Source organism: Aquila chrysaetos, chromosome 4 (genome assembly GCF_900496995.4).
Source record: "Aquila chrysaetos chrysaetos chromosome 4, bAquChr1.4, whole genome shotgun sequence".
Classification (NCBI taxonomy): Eukaryota; Metazoa; Chordata; class Aves; order Accipitriformes; family Accipitridae; genus Aquila; species Aquila chrysaetos.
Window position 1 is genome coordinate 7,488,507 of NC_044007.1, and position 24,314 is coordinate 7,512,820.

Below are 24,314 nucleotides of genomic sequence, written 5' to 3' on the forward strand. Positions count from 1 at the left end.
CAATAAAATTCCCATAAACAGAACTAAAGCTCTGCCACAACTTTTCCCCACATGCACTAGGGAGGAACATTTAGATCTGATTGCCTTTCGATGTAGTGTTGAAGCAAGTCTTGGCCATAACTTGCTAGACTGAGAAGTTTAATTTTTCAGTGCAGACATTCCACACTGTGACAGCAATGGGTTTTAAATACATGTTTAAAGTGCAATTCTCAATGCCTAAAAATCTGATTATAAACTTGTAAATTTCACTTTGCATTTAACACATTTAAGCAGCCAAAACAGGACTTGACATGGCATGATCACAAACATATTCATACAAAATACAGAATTTAAATACTCACAGAATATTTACAAAATATTTACCTTTGTAAAATGAAAATAGCAGCTAATAAAAATCTAATCTTAAAAAAGCTTCAGCCATATTGCTGTGTTACTAATTTGGAAAGAGCCTCAAAGTTTTGAAGCTGGTAAGAAGAGGGCAACAGGATGAGGCAGAGAGCAGCAACTGTTATTAGACAGTAACTGAGACTGGACAGTTATGGTCTAACCGATGTCTGACTGAGCATTGGCTAAGGAATTGACACTATTAAAAAGTAGTGAATTGCTAGCATACTGTTACTAATTTCCTGCTTACTGAAAGTTATGGAAAAGCTAAAAATCTCCAGCTAGCAGTTAAATACAATTTCTATTTCTTATCTTAATGGAATAAATTGTCAACTTAAAAATAATTAAAATATTTTTATCTATTACACAGTTTTGTTCAATGAATAGAGAAAAAATCTCATATAATTAAGAGAATGATGTCCCTGAATCTATCTGTAAGTGGTTCAATAAATCTAGCAACCATCTAGCATAATTTCCCTTATCCAAGCATTATAAAAATAATCCTGGCCATGCTTCACACATCATACTGGGCTTTCTCCTGACCTGAGTGGTTGAGGACATAAAAATGGGAGGCGTGTTAGCCTTCAGAGAAAGTTTATCACACCAGAGCAGTGAGGTTAAAATGGTGATTATAAAGCTGGCTGGCCATAGAGGCCTGAATTTTTGCTATCGTCTAAGCTGATGCTACAAGCTATTAAAAAGACAATGTTCACAGAAAATGATAAGGAACTGTCATTTCAGTGGCTTCAAAAACTTCATCATGTTACTAACAATATGGTGAGGTCCCAGGAAGAATGGGTCCTGGGGCTGAGAGATGCATAAGTGAGACTAGCAACACTGGAGTGGAAAAACTAGTTATACTGAACTGGAAAAATGTGCAGATATTGCTGCTAGTCTGATATGTTGCATGACTTCAGCAGAGAAGGCCACGTCAAGCATCCAGAATTAGTGTTACAAACATCCCAGAAAGCTGACAGGCAACGGAGGTCGTCTACCTCTGTGAAGAGCTTTCGGTGAAGGGTAAGTTCTGGACAACTTCCCTACGGGCTCCGAGCACAGGACAGCAATGATCACCTAGTTCTCTTCATCTTGAGCTCACGTTAAAATGCATCTAAATTCAGATGAATGATTTTTTGCCTGTGGCATGATCGTCGCTGTGTGAGATACTGCCTCCAGAATTAACCTTTCCAATTTTTCAGAATAAAATAGGTATTCCCCTTCCCATTTTTATGTTATCCTTTAGAAAACAACTTCTTAAACAATCAGGAAGAGGAAGGAGAGAGATAAGGATAGGCAGGAGGCAGAACTGAGTAAGATCCTCATAGATGTTAAAGATTTATTGGTCTCAAGGACTACAAAAAAAAAGTTAACAAAGGGAGTGAAGGAAAAGGAAGGCTGTTTGTGACTCAATGACAGCCTTATTTTCTGTCACAAGGTATACTTAATAGTACTCCACAGTGGAAACGGGCAAGGACTTTATGTACAAAAAGCCCTGCATCATCTTTGAGATATTTACAGAGTTACAAAAGTGGCGGAAGGCTTCCATCCAGGATATAGTTTGCTTTTCTCAACTTGCGTATTTTCACATTATTTTAATGAGTACAAAGCAGAGGCTTGTAAGCCTAAGGGAATTAAAAGCTTCATGAATCCCTGAAGACTTTCCAGTCCTCAATGGAAAAGTTCTCAGAGCTGCTCTGTAACCTCTCTGGATATCCCAGTCTCCAAGCGTCTGAAATTATATGCTGCTTAAAATAACCTTTTATGATACCCACAATCTCACTGACATTCTCATTCTACAGACACTTCTCAGCAAACAGTGACACCTTATCCTGCTCTGATATTCAGGTTGGCAAACCAGCACTTAATACTAGATATGGTTAAACAGCAATTAGTAAGGAAAGGACAGAAATACTACTAATGACTCCTAGCATGTTACCTTAACCTGTAAAAGATACAATTAAGGCACTTTGATAATGTACTACAAACGGGCAGGTAAAAAAATACCATGCATTAAGTTTAACATTTAACATACAATACACCAATGGCTCACGTCCTAGCAAAACTTTATTCTAATGAATCTCCGTTTTAACAAAGGAGACACAGAAAATATGGTAGTTTTAAAACGGACCAGCTAGCATTGCTTTGTCAATTACAGATTTAAATATATCTATCCCAGTTAAGATATCTTGTTTGGAAGAGAAGTGATCCAGTTCTAGAGAACATTCTTTTTAGAAGTTGTTTAGCACAGCACAGCACTATTTTTCTTTATAGTGCTATTTTCTAATTATTCTCTCTCAGAAGTAAAGCATACGTCAGGATACTGATTTGAACAGCTGTTATTTCCATGCCACTTCTATATACACATGCTATAAACAGCAGATATATATAAATATGTAGTTACTCAAAGAGGTTTTTCTACCACATCACCATGCATTCTACAGTGTATGCCCTGGAAACAGGCTGTTTAATGAGGACTAAGTCCTTTGACAGCATTGTGAAATATTTGCAGTACCCATCTTGACTAGTCAAGTCAGGCATAGCCAGGGGATATTTAGATACATTGTTCAAGTACTAATTCTCATAACATTAATAAACTACATAAATTTCTTCTGAATTGTTCAGGTATGGGTATAAGTGTTTGTACTAATGACATTGAACTTCTAACGACATTAAACTTCTTTCTGCATAAAGCTTTAAGTGTTATATAGAAAATTAGGTTTCTGATCCAAAAGACAATGGTTGAGATTTGATTTAGAGGGTTTGGGAGAGGGGGAGTGGAAGAAGAGATGGAGGAGGTAGGTAGAAGAAAGGTTGAGAGAAAAGCAAAAAATGTCTCAATAACAAAACCATTCTCTGGAGCTCAGGATTTCCTTCTTTGCTAGTCTGAACAACAAAGTCCAGTCAGACCTGGCTGTAAAGAGGGCACACTAAAAGCTTTAAGATATATATAACATTGAAAGCATTGTCCTTGAAAATGTTATTTTTCTACAAAACTAAATCCATTTTTACAATGACAGTTTTGATTTTTATGATGACAGTTTTGATTTAATAAGCTTTTTTCTTTATCTCACTGCTCTGTAAGTTCAATTTAAATTAAATTTACCCTAACAATTCATAAATATCTATAATTTTCAGTCATGTACAATATAAAGCATTTTGATGTGTTTTTTTAATTTTTAATACAATAAAATAAAGATAAATATGCATGGCTTATTAAGATACACTGTACATTGTTAAAATTTTAGGATCAATTCTGAAGCTTTCATAAAAATATTTTAATTGCCTAATCGTTGAACAGTTATATGACCACAAAGATAGGCTTAGGAAAAAGAGTAGAGTATTATTCTCGGTTTTAGTTGAGAATTAAAAATCCACTGACAACGTGATTTTTCAGGTTTTTGTAAAGCAGAAGCCTAATATAGTATGTTTAAGAGGGACATAACTATTTTGCCAAATGCACTGTAAATGTCTTTATGGCATTACACATAACCTGAAGTTTTATTAATATGAAACAGTTCAAGTCTGAAAAGGTGACGAGAAATGACCACAGTTGCCACAGATTCTGGGTGCAAGACTTAATTCGGTACTAATTAAAGAGATTTTACTGAGTTCTAAAGTGAAGGGATTATCCCTCCAAAATTATACACATAACGCACAGTACGTCAACAGCTTGACTTACATATTCACCGTAAGTCTCCTGTGCTGGAGGTGGTGGAAGGGGCCGGTAGCCTGCAGGTGGAGGTACTCCTCTTGCTCTGGGTGCCAGAAGTCCACGGCTACGACTGACTGGTCCTCTACTGGGAGGCACTCCTCTGGGTGCTGGTGCCCCTCTCGGTACTCCTGCCGGTGGTGGAGGCACTCCTCCACGGCCCCTGTGAATATATGGATCACTTATCAGTAAATACTATACCTTGGCCTCCCTTTTAACAGCTCCCTCCCCCACATCATGACAATTTAGCCTTGCTACAGCCAGAAGTCTAAAAGAGGTTTATAGTTTGTCGTTTTTCTGTATGCTTAAATCCAATTACACACATTATGCAAAAAATGCTGAAAGATACAAACTAGACATGTGATTCAGTGATGAGCTTCTCACTAGCTTGAGTCATTCTCATATACAGAGACACCCAAACCAATTTGCTGGAATCAGTCAACTTCACTAGAATTTGACTTATGGTATGTGAAATCACAATCAGAATAACAGGTTAATTTGAAGCTGTCAGGCTATATCATACTCAAACCCTGCACAGAGGGATCAGTTGCAACTCCCTTCTGATCCTGTGTAAGCTTCTAAATGCAATCCAAAGATCACACTGCATCTAAGAGATTGAGTGGGTCAGAAAAATTACATTTTCTTCTGGTTCTGAAGAGATTTCCAGCTGTTGCAGGAAAGATTCAAACATGTAATAAATGTGCAGGGTGATTATAGGATATAACCTGATGTTCTGTATGTATTTAAGAACAAGAAATAGCAGTATGTTTGTTTTTAAATTTCTGAAAGAATGATAAGCATTAACTTGCATTCCATTACTTCAGACACTTAACATATGGATGAAAAATGAGACCTAAACCAGAACAATTTTTGAAAATATTTGATCCATTTAGAAGTGGCATTCCCCCCCGCCTCCCTATAGTAAAGGGAGAGACTTAGAGGTACAACCTATAAGAAATTTGCATCATTTATCATCTTTTAAACAGGATGTTTAAAACATTGCTAATAGACATCTCCTTTTTTAAAGGAGATCATGTCACCCCATGGAGTATAATTAAGTTTAAACGACTGCTCTGTAGGCATATAGACTTGTTCCGAGGAAGTCACACCCTTACATAAAAGAAAACAAACAAGCACAAGCTCCACACTACCTTTCTACCTATCAAGCCATCAACTAATTAAAGAGTAGTAATTGAGTGAAAATACTCTGTCCTGATTTCAGTAGTCATTTCCAACTTAAACAATATTACAAAGTACAATCCAGATTTGGCCTTAAGATTTCCTATCCCATTTCAAATAAATCATATAATTTCTCATTGGTAAGCTTATCGGAAGAAACAATCATTTTAGCACAAATAATTAGTATTTGAAAAACTGCATCACTAAATGAAGAATGCAAAAACGTAAATACTTGATACAATCAGGATAGATTTTATTAATTCTAATTACTGATCAAAACACAGTCACAAAGTATTTTAAACAAGCCTAGAGAGTAAGTGATTTAAAACTGTGCTTATTACTTGGTTTTGGCTAATCTGTAGAATGCCTCCTCAGGACAGGGTACCAGCTGCTTATTTGACTTCATTGTAGTGGGGGCAGGGGTGAGCAGTGATGTTCCCAGACACAGCCTGCTGAAGTAATATAAAGAAATAGCAAATGTGATACTTTCCAAGTGAAGCCAAAGAAAGGGAAATGAACCTATTGGCATAGACAACAGTCAATACCAAGTGTAAAAAAAAAAAAGTCAGTAAAAAGACTCAAGAATCACTAGCCATAATCATCATGGCATCCTTCAGACAGGGTGCAAGTGAAAGCAGCAGGAAATGGGACATGCTGAAAAACATGGAAAAACATTTGAGGGAGGAAAAAAAAGTACAGGTTTTAGAGCCAGCATAGATTTATTCTTGAAGAGAATTCGAACACCAGATCCACGTGATGAGAAGGTCTTTTCTGCATTTCAAAAACAGTTAACAGGATTGGAGTGATGATAGGTGGGAAAACATATTTCTCCTATATTAGGAGACCATTTACATGGTATTTTTAAGCGTTACTGTAGGAAGAATAAACAATCTGAGACGTGTAGTTCTGTATTACACTACTCAGTTACTGCACCAGGCTGGAGAAGATTATAAAAGTGCACAGATAGGAAACCCAGTAACAGGAGAGTTCAATTGCCACAATGCAGATTTGAGTCATATCTGGGTATGATGCTAAGAGCAAATTTTTAGAGACTGTAAATTGTTATTTCATTAAGAAGTTATCAGGGAACTAACAAAGTTTGATTGACATGAGCAATGAACAGAAACTGAAAACACTGAGGAACCACTTTGAATAAGAACCTTTGCATACCTTTGCAAAAACAACAGATCAGTTCTGGTACTCCTTAATTTGAAAAAGGGCAGCTATATAAATTATGTTTTAAAAGATTTAGAAGAGTGAAATGTATATACACAATATGGGAAGACATTTAGAGAAATCCCACAGGAAGTCAGAGCAAATACATCACAATTGTCAAAAAGAAAAAACTTGAGAAAGGGCAAAAGGAGCTCAGTAAGGCTAGAACAGCAGGATAAAGACAGATATTAAAAGAGGTACCACTTGAAAAGCTGAACCCATCTCTAACATCAAAGGACAAATGCTAATAAAACAAATAAAAATACTCGGAGGCAGGTCAGAAAATTTAAAGAATTTGTAAAAAGCCAAACAAAGTCTTTCAAGCTTCCTGGAATTGGGAAACCTGGCAGAGTCCAAGGCCAAATCACCAGTGAAGAACAGAAAGAAGTTTTGTATATATGTAAGTTTACATTCATAAAGTTTTTTGCTACACAGTCAAGAAAGACTGGACAAGGTTCTCATGCTAGAGTCTTTCCTTATGGGGAATGCATTGGATGGTGCTGCCAGCTGACTTGGAGACAAATTACACAACAAGAGAAGCAATTGAAAGTATTCATGCTATCCTTCTATAAACTACAACAGGAGTTCAGATGTCTATCTCTAATCTGTAGCCGAATCCCAACCTAAATGTTAAGGAAAATAGCAAAAAAAAAAAAATTTCAAAGCAGCAAACTGTAAGAGAGAACACTTCAGACTTACACACACACAAATTTATATATCCTAACATTACACAAAGTAATAGGTTCTGAGCTATCACTACCCCTAGAACATTTATAATTAAGATTGGCCCGGTGATCAGAACAGTAAAAAACAAATCAAGTTTTAGAAAAATATAAGAGAACACAGAAAACTTTGTTACCCTACTGTGTGTATTTACAGTCCTGTTTCCTAATTCGGAAAGAACAAAAGAACTGGAAATGCATCAGAAACTATGTCAAAGATGACCAACAGTATAGAACAGCTTACATATAAGGAACAATTAAGTAGATTAAGGCACTTAATGCTACAAACAACAACCGAGGCTTATATGATAGAACCCAACAGAATGGAATTTGTTGATCGAGCATGACTTCCCCTTTGTGAATCCATGTTTACTACGCCTGATACTTTGCCATGTATGTGCCTGGAAATGGTTTCCAGGATTAGTTGCTCCATCACCTTCCCAGGGATTGAGGTGAGGCTGACCAGTTTACCAGGTCCTCCTTGCCATTTTTGAAGGTAGGAGTGACATTTACTTTCCTCCAGTCCTCAGGCACCTCTCCTAATCTCCACAATTGTTCAAAGATTGAGAGTGGCTTCACAATGACATCTACCAGCTCCCTCAGCACTCGTGGGTACATCCCATCAGAGCCCATAGACTTGTGTCCGGTTTGTTTGGCTATTCTCTAACCTGATCCCTCTTCTACCAAGGGTATGCCTTCCCCCTCACGTTTGAGTCCTTGGATTTCAGAAGGCCCCTCTTACTAGTAAAGACTGAGCCCAAAGAGTCATTAGGTACCTTAGTCTTTTCTATGCCCTGTGTCACCGGGGTCCCTGCTCCATTCAGCCGTAGGCCCACATTTTCCCTAGTCTTCCTATTGCTTCTGAAGTACACATAGAATCACTTCTTGTTGACTTTGACATCCCTCAACACATTGCTGATGACACCTGTAAGTCGTGTCTTCTCATGTCTACACAGCAGATGTGTCTATCCATTAGGAACAAAACTGATGGCCCTAGGGCAGTTTAGTCCCCACACGCATCTCTTAGAATTCTCATCTTCCATCTATGCCTTAGCTAATATCCTTCCACAGCTCTCAATTCTGATCCATCTTGCCTAGTCTTGTTTTCCATTTCACTCCTTTATAATTTACATATTACTCTGGGTGTTTAAGGTTGAAGTGGTTTTATTTTGCTTTTTAAGTAAAAGCTTCACTCACATACTTGAATGTAACCCACTACTACCAGTAAGTTCAGTGAATGTGCCAACAGACTTTTCCAGTTATACCCTGGACATTCAGTGGTGCGCAAATACACACAGCATATTAGAAAGCACTCCCAGTGGGTATCACTTTTCAGCTAGATTTCCCACAGAGTTTCTCCACATATTCCATGTTGTATTTACCATTTCTGATCCAATGACATTTTTCCTTTTGGAATCTTGTGCTTTCACTTTCCCAGGCTTTCCCTCTCCTAATCAACTACTTCTGAGGGGTATCCATCTGCTTCTCAGGTCTCCGAAGAAAATGCACAGAGGGTCTTTTCTCTACCCTTTTTCTTCTACAACTGTCTCACCTATAAATTCAAAAACTTTGGTGCATTTGCTGACATTTAGATTCACTCTTCTACTTAATTCATTCAAATCAAGACATCTCAGCTCTGTTCTATCACATTCAGAGATATCTTACCATCAAATCAAATTCATCATGACTCCTAGCCCCTCCAAGTCTTTCACTGCTTGCTTCTTTGACCAAGGACATCATTCTGCAGGCCAAATTTCAGCTGCCATCACCAACTCTCCTTGTCTTTGCACACAGCTTACAGACTATTTTTTTTCCTTATAAAAAACACCTCACATAGGCTTTCTTTTCAAATTACATGAAAAATTATTTGGCATGGAGATTTCAGGTGACATCAAAACTTTAAGAGAATGAAGGGCTCCTCTCCCAAAATCAGATGTTCTTTCATGTTAATAAAGGGTTTAGAAAAGTAAATTTTGAAACTTTCTGGAGTATCAGTGATTAAATACCAAGTTCCCATTTATTTTAATTACAATTATGGCACATTTGAACAAATAACTATGAAACAGTCTTGATCCATAACTTTAGTTCAAGTACATAATCACGGTTTCACTACAAGCAGCACAACTACTGGAAATACCTTTTCCTTTTGATAAAGAAAACTGTGCTATATTAAGCCTCAATCAGAATGCTTCTGAATCTGAAATTTGATCAGTCTCCCAATACGTTTTCTTGCCTGTTAGCCTTCTTAATACTTCCACTGTTTCTTTGTTGCAGACGAAAAAGATCTTTGTTTCCACTTCTATAAGCTACAAAACATTATCCCCAAACCTTCAAAGTTGTATGTTATCAAAACTCATTTTCAGCCCATGTCAGCCTTGACTACCTGCTCATATTCTGAAATACAAGAAGGACCTTTTTGCCTTTATTTTCCCTCTTCACTACCATGCCATCATCTCATTCCCTTTCAGAAGTCTTTTGAATGTCCTCTTTACACCAGTGCCCATAAGAACATCTTTCACAGTGCTGAGACTGCCAATATATCCAGGGTTATGGTGTACATAAGTGGGCACTAAACCCCCCCCATAACTGTCTTCAAACTTGTTGTATACTTTGATTGTGTAAGTACTTTGAAAGAGACTTAATGTGCCTTATTTTCAGGACACCTGAAATAAAAAGGTCCTTGCCTGCGATCCCTCAGATTTATGATACTACAAATACACAAGTACTGAAGCATCACAGGAGACATCAGTGTTTAGAGTTTCTTACAAATGTAGCAAAAAGAAAACCACCCTTCTGAATCTTATGTCAGTATACTTTCCAGAAGCCCATAGATTTCTTTGGATGAGGGAAACCCTACTCGAGTACCTATTAACTGTATTTTATACTAAACAGACAGTATTTAAACATACTCAGTAAATCCTAGCTTCTAGCCAGATCCTATTACCACCTCCAGACATGCTTTAACAACAAAGCGATCATCTATGTACTTGAGACTATTGAACCATACTCTCAAAACATTTTACTGACCTAAAACAGATTACTACAGCTATGTGAGAAAATTTGAAATACTTCTATGTTTCATCTTTATTATCAGTTTGGTTTTGATTTTCCTGAACTTATTAATCTAGCAGTGGTGAATCCAGTGAAGGGATTTAACCCTTCCCCATTAAATGCACAGGTAATTTAGGTGGTTAAATTAAGAATAATATTACTTCCATAGCTATGTAATTAACTTCTAGGCTCTGCAGTGAAAAGGTCTTTTTCAATCTGGGTACCATCAACTAGACCAAATAAGTCAAATTCCAGTAACTTATTTAATTTCTTTTGTTTTCAGTAGACACTGAACAGTATACCAGAATAGTGGGGTGAAATAACCTAATTTAACTCACATCACAGCATCCCTTTAAGATAATGCCACAAAAACTATGTTGGAACCTGGATCTTCCCCCCATAATGTTATTTCATTATTTATACTTGCAATTTAGTATGACAGGAAAAAGAGAATAGTAAGTGAAGCACCAAATTTTTATAAAGCTATCAGATAGACTAGAGAATGGGAGAACTAGCCTTTCACAAAAGCGTTAGAATGTGCTAGTGTGATTTGGAAATACAGTATAGTAATTATAGAAGATAATTTTAACGTATAAAAACCTGAAAAGTTTACCTTACTGTGTCCAGTTAAAATATTACTCAAGAACTGCATATTGTAACTGATTAATCTCTTGCTGTTTGAATAAAGAGTTTAATGTTTGGAAAAACATTCTAAAGAAAATCTAGTACCACTTAGAGCCACATACTATGTTAGACTTAGAACAGCTGTGAATGTTTAGAAGTAATTCACAGGTACTAATCTAATCAGTGATTGCCACTAAAATAGTATTTTACCAAGTCATACAACTTAAATACATCCATACAAAACTACTTAAAATACTTCCTCTTCAGCCTTGTCCTGGTTTCAGCTGGGCTAGAGTTGCTTGTCTTCCTAGTAGCTGGTGCAGTGCTACGTTTTTGAGCTAGGTATGAGAAGAATGTTGATAACACACTGATGTTTTCAGTTAGTCTAAACTTTACTTAGCAACAAGTCAAGGATTTTGCAGCTTCTCATGCCCAGCCAGCAAGAAGGCTGGAGGGGCACAAGAAGTTGGGAGGGGACACAGCCAGGGCAGCTGACCCAAACTGGTCAAAGGGGTATTCCATACCATGGGACGTCCCATCTAGTATATAAACTGGAGGGAGTGGGGGCAGGGGGATCGCTGCTCAGGGACTAACTGGGCATCGATCATCGGGTGGTGAGCAATTGCACTGTGCATCATTTGTATATTCTAATCCTTTTATCATTACTGCTGTCACTTTGTGTTATTATCATTATTAGTTTCTCCTTTTTATATTCTATTAAACCATTCTTATCTCAACCCACGAGTTTTAATTCTTTTCCTATTTTCTCCCCCATCCCACCGGGTGGGGGGGGGAAGTAAGTGAGCAGCTGCGTGGTGCTTTGTTGCTGGCTGGGCTTAAACCATGACAAGCCTTTATTAGCAATAATTTTACCATATCTACTTTATAGTAGTCCCATAGTGTTTTTCCAGCACTTTGTTGTGCTTTGTTTCCAGCAAACTAAGTTACTGCCCTTGACCATGGCAGGCATAGCATCTAGCCAATACTCCCTTCCAGCTTCCCTCAGCAATAGCTCTACTTTATCTTTTCATTTATCACTGTCTTCTCTAGTATTATACTGATTTTTATTTCAAGTTTCTCCTTTCACTGGATGAATGAGTTCGCAAAATTACTCTGATTATAAAATCCCAGCTAGAGTCAGTTCACAGCTTTCCTTCACTTTGTTTTTGTGAAAGAACAATTAAATGAGTTTCTGCAGTACGAATTTTCTTTTCAGTATCTCCTGTCCAGAAGGGAAAGTAAATGCAAGAATAGCTTTAAAACAAAAATAATTGTGAAATTTAGGACCAGTTCCCAAACACTGTATTACTCAATGAGGAAACACTTGGTATTCTTTAATATCAGCATTTGTGGTTCCATACATCTGCAAGGATTTAAACTGTTCAATACATGGATCTAACAAATTTTGTTACCAGATGCTGATATACTTTCTTCCATTGAGCTCAGCAACTACAGTCAGTATTCCTCACACAGTAAATGTTTTTGTTCAGGTTTTATATTAGACATATGAAAAATGACACACCTGTTATTTTAAAATGTCAGTACCAAAATATTGAACACTAATATCCAGATACCACTCACAGAGCTAGGATTCCTGCCTTTTCTTTTTTTTTTCTTTTTTTTTTTTTTTTTTTTTTTTAAATGAGTCACCACTGAAGTTAACACTCTTATGCAAGTTTTATTTCACATTTTTATTTGAAAACAGTAATGGGTATGTTCATGTTTCAATTCTGTGGAAAATGGGAGATTTATCACAAGACTAAAGAAACAAATCACACTAAACTTAATACTTGCCTTTTGTCCTGGATCCCAAACTGGCTTTGCCAAATTTTTGTGCTACAGTATCTTTTGCAGTACACTACCTATATGTTCTCAACAAAGTTATTCTTCAAAAAAGAAACCAGTTGATTCCAGACATATGACAGGAGAACAATTGGAAGTTGTAAACACATTGCAGCAGTGATTCACATCACCTCATATTATTTCTGACATATAAGACAGCAAATTCTAACCTACAGCCTCTGTAACAGCTTTATTTTTCTGCAGTCTTTCAACCATTAGTATCCAAGCCATGCATACAATGAAATATGAATAAAAAGAATAAATGGGAAAAGTAAAAAAAACCACAATCATATGCAAGCATAAACCAGAATTTTGCTATTTCTTTAATTAAACTATTCCTACATGTTAGCTTTATAAGAAATTACTTTCTCCTCCCCTCATCTTATTGAAACCAAAACATCTGCTTTCAAATACAATTCCTCTCAATCTGGGGAGTGAACCCAACCAGATCTCCCTTATTGTGGCTTTTCAACACTTGCTTATTAGAAAGCTGGAGAGACACTTTTTACCAGGGCTTGTAGTCACAGGACAAGGGGCAACTGTTTTAAACTGAAAGAGGGTAGATTTAGATTGGACATAAGGAAGAAATTCTTTATGATGAGGGTGGTGAGATACTGGAACAAGTTGCCCAGTGAAGCTGTGGATGCCCCCTCCCTGGAAATGTTCAAGGCCAGGTTGGATGGGGCTTTGAGCAACCTGATCTAGGGAAAACATCCCTGCCCATGGCAGGGGGGTTGGAACTACGTGATCTTTAAAGATCCCTTCTAACCCAAACCATTCTATGATTCTAAAAGTGATTTCTAACTATAAGTGACATGAATTGATTCCCCCTACCCCACCTCTAGGTAGCAAGGAAGATTTATCCATATTCTTAGACTTGCTATTATCATCCTCTAGAATTTCACTTTTCCAGTATAACTTAGTTTGAGTCAAAATTGAGTGATCCTTAAATCTTGTTTTTTACTTATTCTCTAAAATAGGAATGTGAAATTTGAGAGGAAATGCTACTTTATTTGCAAAATGTCCTTAGAGGTGTACATTAACATGTATGTTAACACATGTTTATTTGCAGTCTTTAGATAATCGGAAGTCTCAATTCACATTTCAGTAGTATTATCATTTATATTGCACTGATTCGGGATGGGAATTCAAATGCATTAAAGAAGCACTGATTCCAAAAGAGTTACATCTTCTAGCTACTCACTATAACAGCACATTAAACATCATGGCTCCTCTAAGCTTCTAGCACAATCAATTAAAAAGGAACTGGTACGATCCTTCATTTCCTAGTCACCTCCAAAAAAAACATTTAAGAACGATGTCAGTTTCCAATAGGAACAAAAGGAATGAAAGCCAGATTTTCACCAGGGAAAGATTCTCATGCCCCTTCTCTTGTTGCACAGAAGAGGCAGGTACTGCCTAAATAGGTTAAATACTCAGCATAAACAACACAAAATAGAAGTGTTATGATTACATCTGAAGGTCATCTTTAACAGTACTAGGGCAAAGGAAAAAACAAAAGTGTGGGCAAGGGGGGAGAAGGAAGCAGCTACATGCCTAAGATCAATGACAAGAAAAGCATATTCCTAAAGGTAAAGCTCAAAAGACATACAACCCTTCTACAGTGATTTCCATCCACCCCCCCCCAAAATCTTACTTGGCTCTAGAGTCATAAAAAAGAAAGTCAAGAAAGTCTGGAACAAGTCAGAAATAGCAGAATAAAAAGTTACCATAAAACCATAACCATTAGGAAATTACTTACCATATAGAGGAATACCTGGGCACAAGCTAGAATTTTGTATGCGAGCACAACATGTATTGTTTTCTACAAAGTAAAATTTTGGTATGGACCTAAACATACACATAACAAGTCTTCTTAAAAGAAGGCACTTGGTAAGATGCATTATCTCCAGTTTCAAAATGTCTGATAAGGAGTAAAAAAAGGTATAAATTAGTACTTTGGTTTGGTGTTTTTTTTTTTCTTTTGGTTTTTAAGTGAAACTATTCAGGAATAAAGGCTTAAAAAACTGGGAACTTAAACACACTCAGATATTGCATCCTCAGCAGGATGTTTCATGTATCAAGGCTGATAACTTAAAAATATTCTATAGATTATAAAGAGAGGTTAGGATCGATGCTTTAGACTTTATTTTACAAGTCTTCTTGGGGGCTTTGCTTCAACCTCTCCTGCATATCTCAGGAATGCTTGCTATTAAAACTGTTTTATTTAATACTAAGACAAAGCCTTCAACAAAGCTTTCCTTCAACAGAAGTATTACTCACTGAAATCAATTTGTGCTAAAAAAGAATCAGAGCATTACAACTGAGTTTGAGATCTTTAACTCAATGGCTGTAGTATCTCAGGAGCAATAGCATTGAATTTCACTTAAGGAATATGCTAATAGGGTGCTTCGATTTCTGAGGGAAAAAAGTCTTGGAGTTGAAGACAAGCCTTAAAGTAAGTCAAACAAACCAAAACCCCTTCAGTTTTCTTTAGAACGTATATACAAATACAATTTTTAGCTGTCACCTCCAAATCAAATGCTAATAACATTTAGATTTACCCTGATGACACTTCAGTAGTTGTAGGCCAATAGGATAAACTACAAAGGAGTTTGTGAGCTACCTAACAGCATGTATGTCTTATATAAAATGCAGATTTGAAAAAATAATATACCAAAATCCAGAGGACAGAACTAGTGATGCTGGAAATTCCGTACTATGAAAAGTTAATTATGCATGCATGTGCTAGATACTAGTAGTGGAAATTAGGTATGAAACTTTAGTGATAAGATCAGACCAAACAATAACTTCTGTACCACAAACACTGCTTACAGACATATGAAAAATTAAGAAAATATGAAATAGAACTGTGAGTGTCTCTGTACTGAGCATCTGTAGCAGAGCTGTTACAGGCATCTATGAGAAAGTTAAAAACAGATATTTAAGAACTGAAGTAAAATAAGCAAAAAACCCATCTCCAAAATCAAATGCGATCTCTGATTTGCAAGCACTTTTGTATGGCTGATTACAGTGCTAAAGAAGTGAACCTTGGTATATAATTACCTCTACTCTGAACAACGTTAAAATCAAGAAAAGAAGTGGAATGGATATATTACACAATATTACTTAAGAATATAAGAACAAAAATTTATTTAGAGAAAATAATTATATTATTACAGGATACAACCAACAGTAAGTGGAAATTCTTTAAATTAACATTCAGTCTGCATTGCATTTGCAATTATTACAGGATACATGTAACTAAACAGATCTGTATGAATGGAATAATTCCTTAGTGCTTTTTCTTCTAACATGCTTATTCTAAATTAAAACACTTCAGAATATTATTTTGAAATTATTTTAAAAGCTAAAATGTAAGTTTCAAGCTTGCATTAATAAGTGGCATAGACATAACTGAAGGAAAATAGTTCACAGTAGAAAACTGTTACACTTAGCTGCTGCAGCCACAATCTCTCTGTACTGTAACAGAAACAGTTATGCACTTTATTTAGTTTGTTTTCACACTTCAGAACTCAAAGGAGTAGAAGCTGTCATCTCTGTACTGCAAGGAAGATAGGGGATGCTACAGTAAAAATAAAACATTTCCTGTGTCAAAGAAAAATAAAGCAAAAGTAGTAAGAGACTTTCCTATTCCTGAATCAAACAAAAGCCACATTTTTATGAAATAAGCACAATGCAGGTGAGACTAAATCCAAATTCTACCTCCAAAACACTTCCATAACATTATTGTATCAAAACTATAAGAATTTTGTAATGCAGTAAAAGGAATACGTATATTCCATAAGTTAGAGAAATTGATCCAAAATTCATGTCAATCGAAGCAAGATTTACCAGTTTTCCAAAGCTGTGAGCTCTGTAGGGCCAATACACAGACCCTACATGCACCTAAGGAGCAACTGAAAGTTAGAAGTAAAGCAGCACAGAAGTCTTACTATGCTGCTCGCAATAAAATGGAACATCTTTATGATGTACATTGTTTCTTAACTTGGGTACCATTCAAGTTTCATAAGACAAGTTTCAGCCATTAACCATTAATAATTCAATCTAAGCTAATGAGACTACCTTCAACAAATCAAGATTTGTTTCCCTTATCTTTTCCTTTTATTTTGGGGGTCCTTCACATATTTCACAGTTGTACTCCGGGGGGGCGGGGGGGGACTAGTGTTTGAAGGAAGAAGCTTAAAATATACACATTCAAATTAAATTCCACTGCAGCTGAGATACCTACCTGGACAAAGCAGGAACTGGTACTCCTCTTGCTCGAATAGAGGGTTTTCCACGAACTACTGGAACTTCTGCATTTTCTGAACCACCATTTAAATATGTTAATTCTTGAAGTTGTGCCTGTCTGATTTCATCATTGTAGTCCTAGAACAGGGGGTGGAGTGAGAAAAAAACCAAACTGTTCAACCACCACACCAACTTAGTACCAGCAAACACTGCTCCTGAAAATTTCCTCTTGAAAAGTTGAACATCCCATTGAAAAAGTTTAATATGCAGTATATTATAGGCATATTATTCAGTCAAAAAATTCCAAAAGAATTCTACATATTAACTACAATTTTTGCTCAGGCATGTTTTTCTTTCCCCCTGCATATTACCTCCCCATGTCCTTTACCAGTTCAAATGCCAATGTTAAAATGCTGTAGAGGGAAATAACAAAAAAATCAAGGTCCCATTTCTGAGCTGAGATCTGGTTTGTAGTTCCAGCTGGAGTATGATAGTGTGTTAAAAGCAGCAAAAATTGCATTGCCTGGTGTTGCAAAGCAATACAGAATACACTGTAGAGAACAGTCCCCGACAACTAACCAACAGATTAGACATCTATCCTTAAAATCAGGAGTTAAAGAAAGAATAAACAGTGAAATTCATTCAATACAAACATGCAATATTATCTAATAATAAAAGCTCCAAAAATGTCAATTCTAGAACATGTGAGGATAAACAATTTGAAGACACATGGCTTGTTTCTTATTCTGCACAAATCCTCTCTCAAGGTCTACCAAAAAGAAAGCTGAAGTTATTTACATGGAATTAATACGGTACTTCTCAAATACACAAAAGTCTTCTCAGGGACCTTGAGTCAGCCTCCAAAACTAGCACATCACACAGGAATAAAATAGATACAGCAATGAACTCTTGAGCTCTACGTATTTTTCTGCCATTTTCCCTCCACTTAAAGCGTGCCAAAGAATGCATCTGTAAAGGTGAATCAGAAAAACACTTTACTCCATGTGTATACATACACACTAAGTACCAAAATATTAAAAGGTCCTCTAATAAGAATGAAGTGATACTTCTGATATAACAGGCCTTATCTTCCTACAAATTCTCCCATTTCAAAGAAGGCAGGTTTGCCCAAATACTACCTATTTTTACATTTCAATTACAAAACGAAGGATCTGCATCTCTTATTGGAAATCTGATTTTATTACATTCATGCACTAGGCAGGTACCAAAAGACTGTCAGGCAGCCTTGCATCAGACAACTCACTGAAACATAACTCTGTATTGAAAGGAGATTAAAACATCTATGAACTCAAAGATCTTAATTATCCTTGAAACATTCTGCTTCCACAAACAGAAATAAGAAAGTTTTCCTTCACATACCATTACTGAAGATAGTTACTACTGTTAAAGTGGCACTACAGAAGCATTTTGTTCAAACTGTTGTAAACAGGCTCTGAAATTCAACTCAACCGTCCATTTGAGATCATCCTCTATTTAGCAGCAAAAACCAACCAGCAAACAAGATGAAGACAAAAGTCTGGAAGACTGAATCAACTGTTTCAAACTGTATAACTGAAGCTTTTGAGAAACGGATTCCATTATAAAACAACTTGGAACCAATACATAGCCAAACCATCACAGAGAGTAGAATAGAAACAGGCAATTGGACACTATTCTGGCCAACTACTGTACAGAAACCCACTTTATATTTATACTTTGTGGCTGGACCGGAACTGGCTACAAATGCAAAATTCTATGCAATGTATGGAACAAAGAACTTCAATCTTGAAACAAAATGCTAATGAATTGTTAAAACTGTACCACAAAAGCAATCCTCTGGTCTCAAAGTTCTGACATAACGTATATCAGAGATGTTCTTTATAACTTCCCCGCAAGATATCCTCCTCAGAATTGGACTACTGGAAAAATACCTTTGATCTTTTTATATTAATTTCATTTAATTTCTTAACAAAGATGTGCTTAGGTTGCCACTGTGCATGTTGGGTCCTTTCTTTTCTCTCTGATGCTTTCTCGTTTTCCTGTAGCATACTACTAGACATACCAGCAGCCTTAGTCACAGACAAGGACTCCACTGTGCAAAGGCACAGACAGAAAACATGGTCCTTATCACATATGCCAGAGGCAGCAGGAAGATACAGAGTGAAAGGGCAGTACAAGGAAGACATGATAATCTGCAGTGTTAATCCATTAGACTCTGAAATAGATTCTTCAATTAAAAGTAACGGACGGTCAATTTATGAATGCCCATTGCTGGAAAACAGCACACTTCAAGTCAAATTGAGGAGATAACAATCTCTTCCTCCCCTAGCACACAAGATGGATATGGAAACCCTTTAGACCGCACTCCTCCCCTGTGCAGTTTAGGCAGAGGCAACACTCGAATTTCAGTCAAATGCTGCTGCTGAATTTCAAGTGAACTTATGTACTCTCATTTTATGAGCACTGCCCATCCTCACTACAGTCTTCTCTGAACATAGAGAATGTTTTCTTCCGTAGGAATGACTACGTCATCAAGATACATGCAAGAGATTTTCTCCCTACATAGAATTACTTATATGACACAACTAAGCAACATTCTTGTAGATTTGTCTGCAATCCTCACCAGCCCTGATCAGCACACTGGCAGCAGCAGTTCTCCTTGGGATCACCTGTAAGTTAAGACCTTATGCCAATTTATCATTCAAACTATTAGTAAAAACATTTTTTTATTTAATGTTAGGACAAATCCCTGCAAAACCCTATGCAGTTCTGCAAAACTGCCAAGCAGATCTTTATCCTGGCAGTGAGCAATGAATAGTTATCAGCCACCTTTATACACACACCTTGCAGTTATTCACCAGCTTGTTTAAATAAAAGTGTGTGAGTTTGCAGAGCCCAACAGCTCTTCCAAATGCCATTAAACTCTATTTCATTACGACACCTTACAAACTAAACATGCAGGAGGCAAGGCAGACTACAGGAAAAAATTGTAAGTTCTGCTCACATTGTAAATGGACTGCTACAGATTGTTCCCTAACAGATATTTTTTATACTTTGCTTTAAAGACAAGGAAAAAAAGAAACTTGGGTAGCCAACAGTAAAGCATAACTAATGTTGTAGCTGTCAAAAGAAGAATGACTACCACTACTAAAAAAATTAAGCAAAATGGACTAAGAAAAGTCCTACTGGCCAAAACTGCAGTAATCATGGTATAATACAGGACCTGCAGGGAGGTGAGAGTGGAAGTACCTGGTTTTTTGTCTTAACTGACAGAAGTAATGCTATTAATATCAAGCACAACACCCACCAATCAGTTGAACAGACTGCTGACCAGAGGATCTGGCCAGAACAAAGGGACTGGCTCATTTAAAGCAGAACAAAAGAACATACTTGAACTCAGAAGCCACAATTCTACCTGCAGAAGATGGCAGTCAAGGCAACATGATAAGCACAGCCCAAAAAACTCAAGTCAGAAGGTTTTATGACTTGGTTTGAGTTATACCAATAGGTTAAAGGAAAGTACACCACTGCAGCTGCTTGAGGATGAACTTCAATGCAAAGGTGCTTGTTCATAGATCTAAAAAGATCTGAGAAGAGAGGCTGAGGCATTTTTGCTATAGTCAGCTACTACAAAGATATTTTATATCCTACATTCAAGCACCAATTGTGATTGTACATTCAGGCCTAATCTGAAAACTGAACAATAACCATATTCATAAATTAAGATTAGTATCTAAGGTTGTTGGAAGGTATAGTTAGCTTACATTGTAAGAACACAAATTAAGATCATAATCACATATATTGATAGCAGGACTTCTTACTTGAAATAAAACTGATAATTTACTAAGAAAGCCACAACAGACATAGAATATAAAAATTAAGTTGCATTTGGCAGCAGTTAACCAAATGGTAGTTCGAGAGGACAGAGTGCTCCTTGTTGCTTCCTGGAGTGGCTGCGGGGGGGCAGGCAGAAGAGTTTAGGGCATTTAGAACCATTCTGATAAGATTACATTTGAGCAGCCAAAGGGAAATTAAGACAGTGGTGGCTTGATCCCATAGTTCAGAAGAGATTATGTAGCATCAGTTCAGCTCAGTACAATAAAGATTCAATGATCAAAAACTGACATGGGAAAGTGTACAACCAATGAATGGAATCGCTCATTATCAGTCTGTAATACTAGCTTAACAGCAGTAGAGTTATGGCTAGGTTTTGATAAGCTTGCTTCATTTATTAAGAAATTAAGTGAACCAAGCTCAATGAAGAAAAATAAGATCTCTGATGAAGGGGGCAGGGGGATCAGACATATCCTTACTTCCAGTGCATGCAAAAAGCACCAATTTGAGCATATTTTCATCTAAAAAGAAAACAGCTGTTTGCTCACTAGAATAGCCAAGAACTTAATTCTCCCTTATCTCTTCATACAATCAAATCATGAATCATGTAAATACAGTAACCTTTGACATTACGACAGCCCAGCTTTCCTACAAGTATCATGTTGAGTATCTCCTGCCTAATCAGCTATGATGTTTGAACAGTAGTATGTTTATTTACCTCTTCATATACATCAAGACAAAAGCCATTTGGAACCTGCAAAGTTATGATGTGGTGCTTGCTTCTTTATAATAGAACATAATGCTCAGGACATTGTGGGGGGGTTAACTATCTTAAGGTGCATCCACATTAGTATATTATTTCACATCAGGATGTATTCCTAAATGAACCTGATGATTGTTACTTATCATGCTTTGGTTCATGTCATGGAGTAGTATTGGGGCATATGAACTTTCATTCAGCCAAAAACAAGCCAAAAGAAACACTCAAGGAGCACACAATCAACTCCAGTCACTTGGGGACTTAAGTTTCATGGATCTAGACTAGGTTTAGTACAAACTAAAATCTCCCAAATGCATACAGTAGCACTATCAGGTCATCAGCACCAACTGCTTCACCCTAGAGCACAACTGGCAGTTCCACCCCCAACAGGCATCCCCAGCTGGTCCTGAATACAGCTACACTGACTATACTCTCAAACATTTGTGTGCTGCTGTCACTCAGATACACACCTTGAAGTTTCCTTAGCTATGTCTCCCACATTTCCAAGATCTGACACTAGTCAAGAATAACACTTGGATAAAATTTTCAGCAGTAAAAATAAACAGAACTCAATGCCCCCTGAGGATGTTTTGCTTTCTACATTCATTCAATAACCAATAAAAATAGAGAACATTCACTGAAGAGCTAATAGTTAGGAACTTCACACACAGTAACACCACCTCAAATGCCCCAGCTTCTTAAGAGAGCTTGGATTGTTCCAAGCAGTTTAAGACCACAAAACAATCAAGGCTGGTTCTCACATGAGAAGCAAATAAAGGAATCTTCTATAGAAAGACACTGGAAACCCTGCAACACCATTGTCTATACATACCCCAAACCTGGACTACAAACTTATACTGGAAATCACATTTTATTTTATACATCCATAACATCACAAGTTGAAGTATACACCAGAAGACAAGTATAACCCATGTATCACTAGCTTTGTGAAAAAAATAAAGATACAAGACAAAATGTATTGATTCTCAGCACTGAACACTAAGCCAGGATTACAGGTGGAAACAATACTATAACTTCAAATTTATTTATTCTTAAGTGAAACAGAACCCTATGCTGCTGATACTTCAGGTGTACCAAGAACACAGAAAAGCTCTACCTTCAGCAAAGCAAGCTATTTTTCCATACTTTACAAGTTTTTACAATTATTTGTAAACTTCAATACTTTGCACATGACCAGTTAAGCAAGAATAAGTTGCTCTTTTACTTTAGGTCATACCATGAGATGAGAGCCTATGTGGACAGTTATGCATTCGCCTAATAACTGCGTACATCAAAGTGAAAAGTATTTGTAAACATCACCACTTCTTTCACAGGTGAAGGAAAATTAAGCAACATGACCTAACCAATATTGTACAGTAAGTTAGTTTTAGAGACAAAATCTCTCACTCAAGAGTACCAGAATTCTTATTAAAAAATTAAAATACTAACAGGGATGAGGAACTTCTTGATTTCTTCCAATGCATGTCCCATTCTGGCATATGCTTCTGCCGGTGGAGCAAATACTTCAATTAAAACATGCAGATCATCATTTAAGTGGAAGTACTTTGCCTCTCCACTTTTTCTCAACTCTTCCTCCTAGGAGACAAGAAAAAAGTTGGGTTTTTTCCACCTTCTTATTTTAAACATATTCTAATGCAAGTGTTAAAGTTGCTTCAGAAATATTTCCACATACTGTTTACTCATGTTTAGAAGTCAACTAAAAAAGTATATAATTACATACTTTTCTGATACACTTCAATCATGTTGCTAAAATACCAGAATAGTATCAGTTGGGTTACCAACAGTAATGACCAGTAACACACAAAATAGGACCCATCAGCTTCTGCTCACATACAGAAGCTGTAGCACAAGGGAGAATGTTCCCAGGAGTTTTACCAAGTGCATCAGTTTCATGTAGAAGACACTGAGAAACATAAGTGAACTTGAAGCCTCTTTTCTCAAAAGTAAAGTCTTTAGAAACAGGTTTGATCTAATATTCCACAAGAGCAAGATTCTTTAACCAATATTATTTCAATCTTAGGATTATTGCACTGCTCAGGTATTTATTTATTTTCTGTTCTCACTGAGACTTCTACTCCATGAATACATCCTTCACAGAACTGTGCTACTTGGATATGAAACTAAACAGCATACGAGACAAGGGAGGAGGACTTCAGAGAAGGAAAAAAAAAAAAAGAGTTCACTAGCTATTTCAGAAGAGAGTTTATTTCTTTTATTCTGCTTCACCCAATCCACTTCAATATGACCAAGAAACTATGATTTCAATGTAGTGGAGCAGAGCTCAGTTCTCAAATATTTACATTCACATGCAAAATGTTCACAGACCTAAAGGACATCATTTGTTAGTCTCAGATAGGCTCCCTCCCTCCCACATGTACCTGATAGGTGCATTTCAAGAGACTAAACCACCATTAAAAATAATTTAACTGTATTACCAAGTAACATTATATCAAATTCTTAGCAGTTCTGCTATCTGAAAAACAAAGCTCTAAGAATTCTCCCCTGCTGCTTATTATATTTAGCAAGCACCAGGTAAGTACTTCATCCTTTAGATTACTAAAATTATAGTTTCAGTGATACTTGAAGTCTCCCCCCACGCACACGCCTTAATTATGGGTTGAAGTTTATAAGTGACAATCCATTTCTGCTTCTCATAAATAACATTCCTGTCATCATACTTTGTGTTTGACTATGGGGATGTTTAAAAAAAAAAAAATCA

At 36.6% G+C, this 24,314-nt stretch overlaps 1 protein-coding gene across 4 annotated transcripts in view; it reads right to left on the reverse strand.

Annotated features, from left to right (window-relative positions):
• Positions 1–24,314, reverse strand: part of KHDRBS3 (KH RNA binding domain containing, signal transduction associated 3) — a 101,751-nt gene that overhangs the window by 30,387 nt on the left and 47,050 nt on the right. For 2 of the 4 annotated variants that reach the window (XM_030011465.1, XM_030011464.1), the window contains exons 4-7: positions 23,024–23,170; positions 16,979–17,118; positions 5,614–5,724; positions 4,064–4,256 (exon numbers count right to left, since the gene is read on the reverse strand). In XM_030011465.1, coding sequence (XP_029867325.1) covers positions 4,064–4,256; positions 5,614–5,724; positions 16,979–17,118; positions 23,024–23,170 — 591 coding nt within the window. The remainder of the gene's footprint in view (positions 1–4,063; positions 4,257–5,613; positions 5,725–16,978; positions 17,119–23,023; positions 23,171–24,314) is intronic. The other 2 variants (XM_030011466.1, XM_030011467.1) reach the window with 2 other exon arrangements.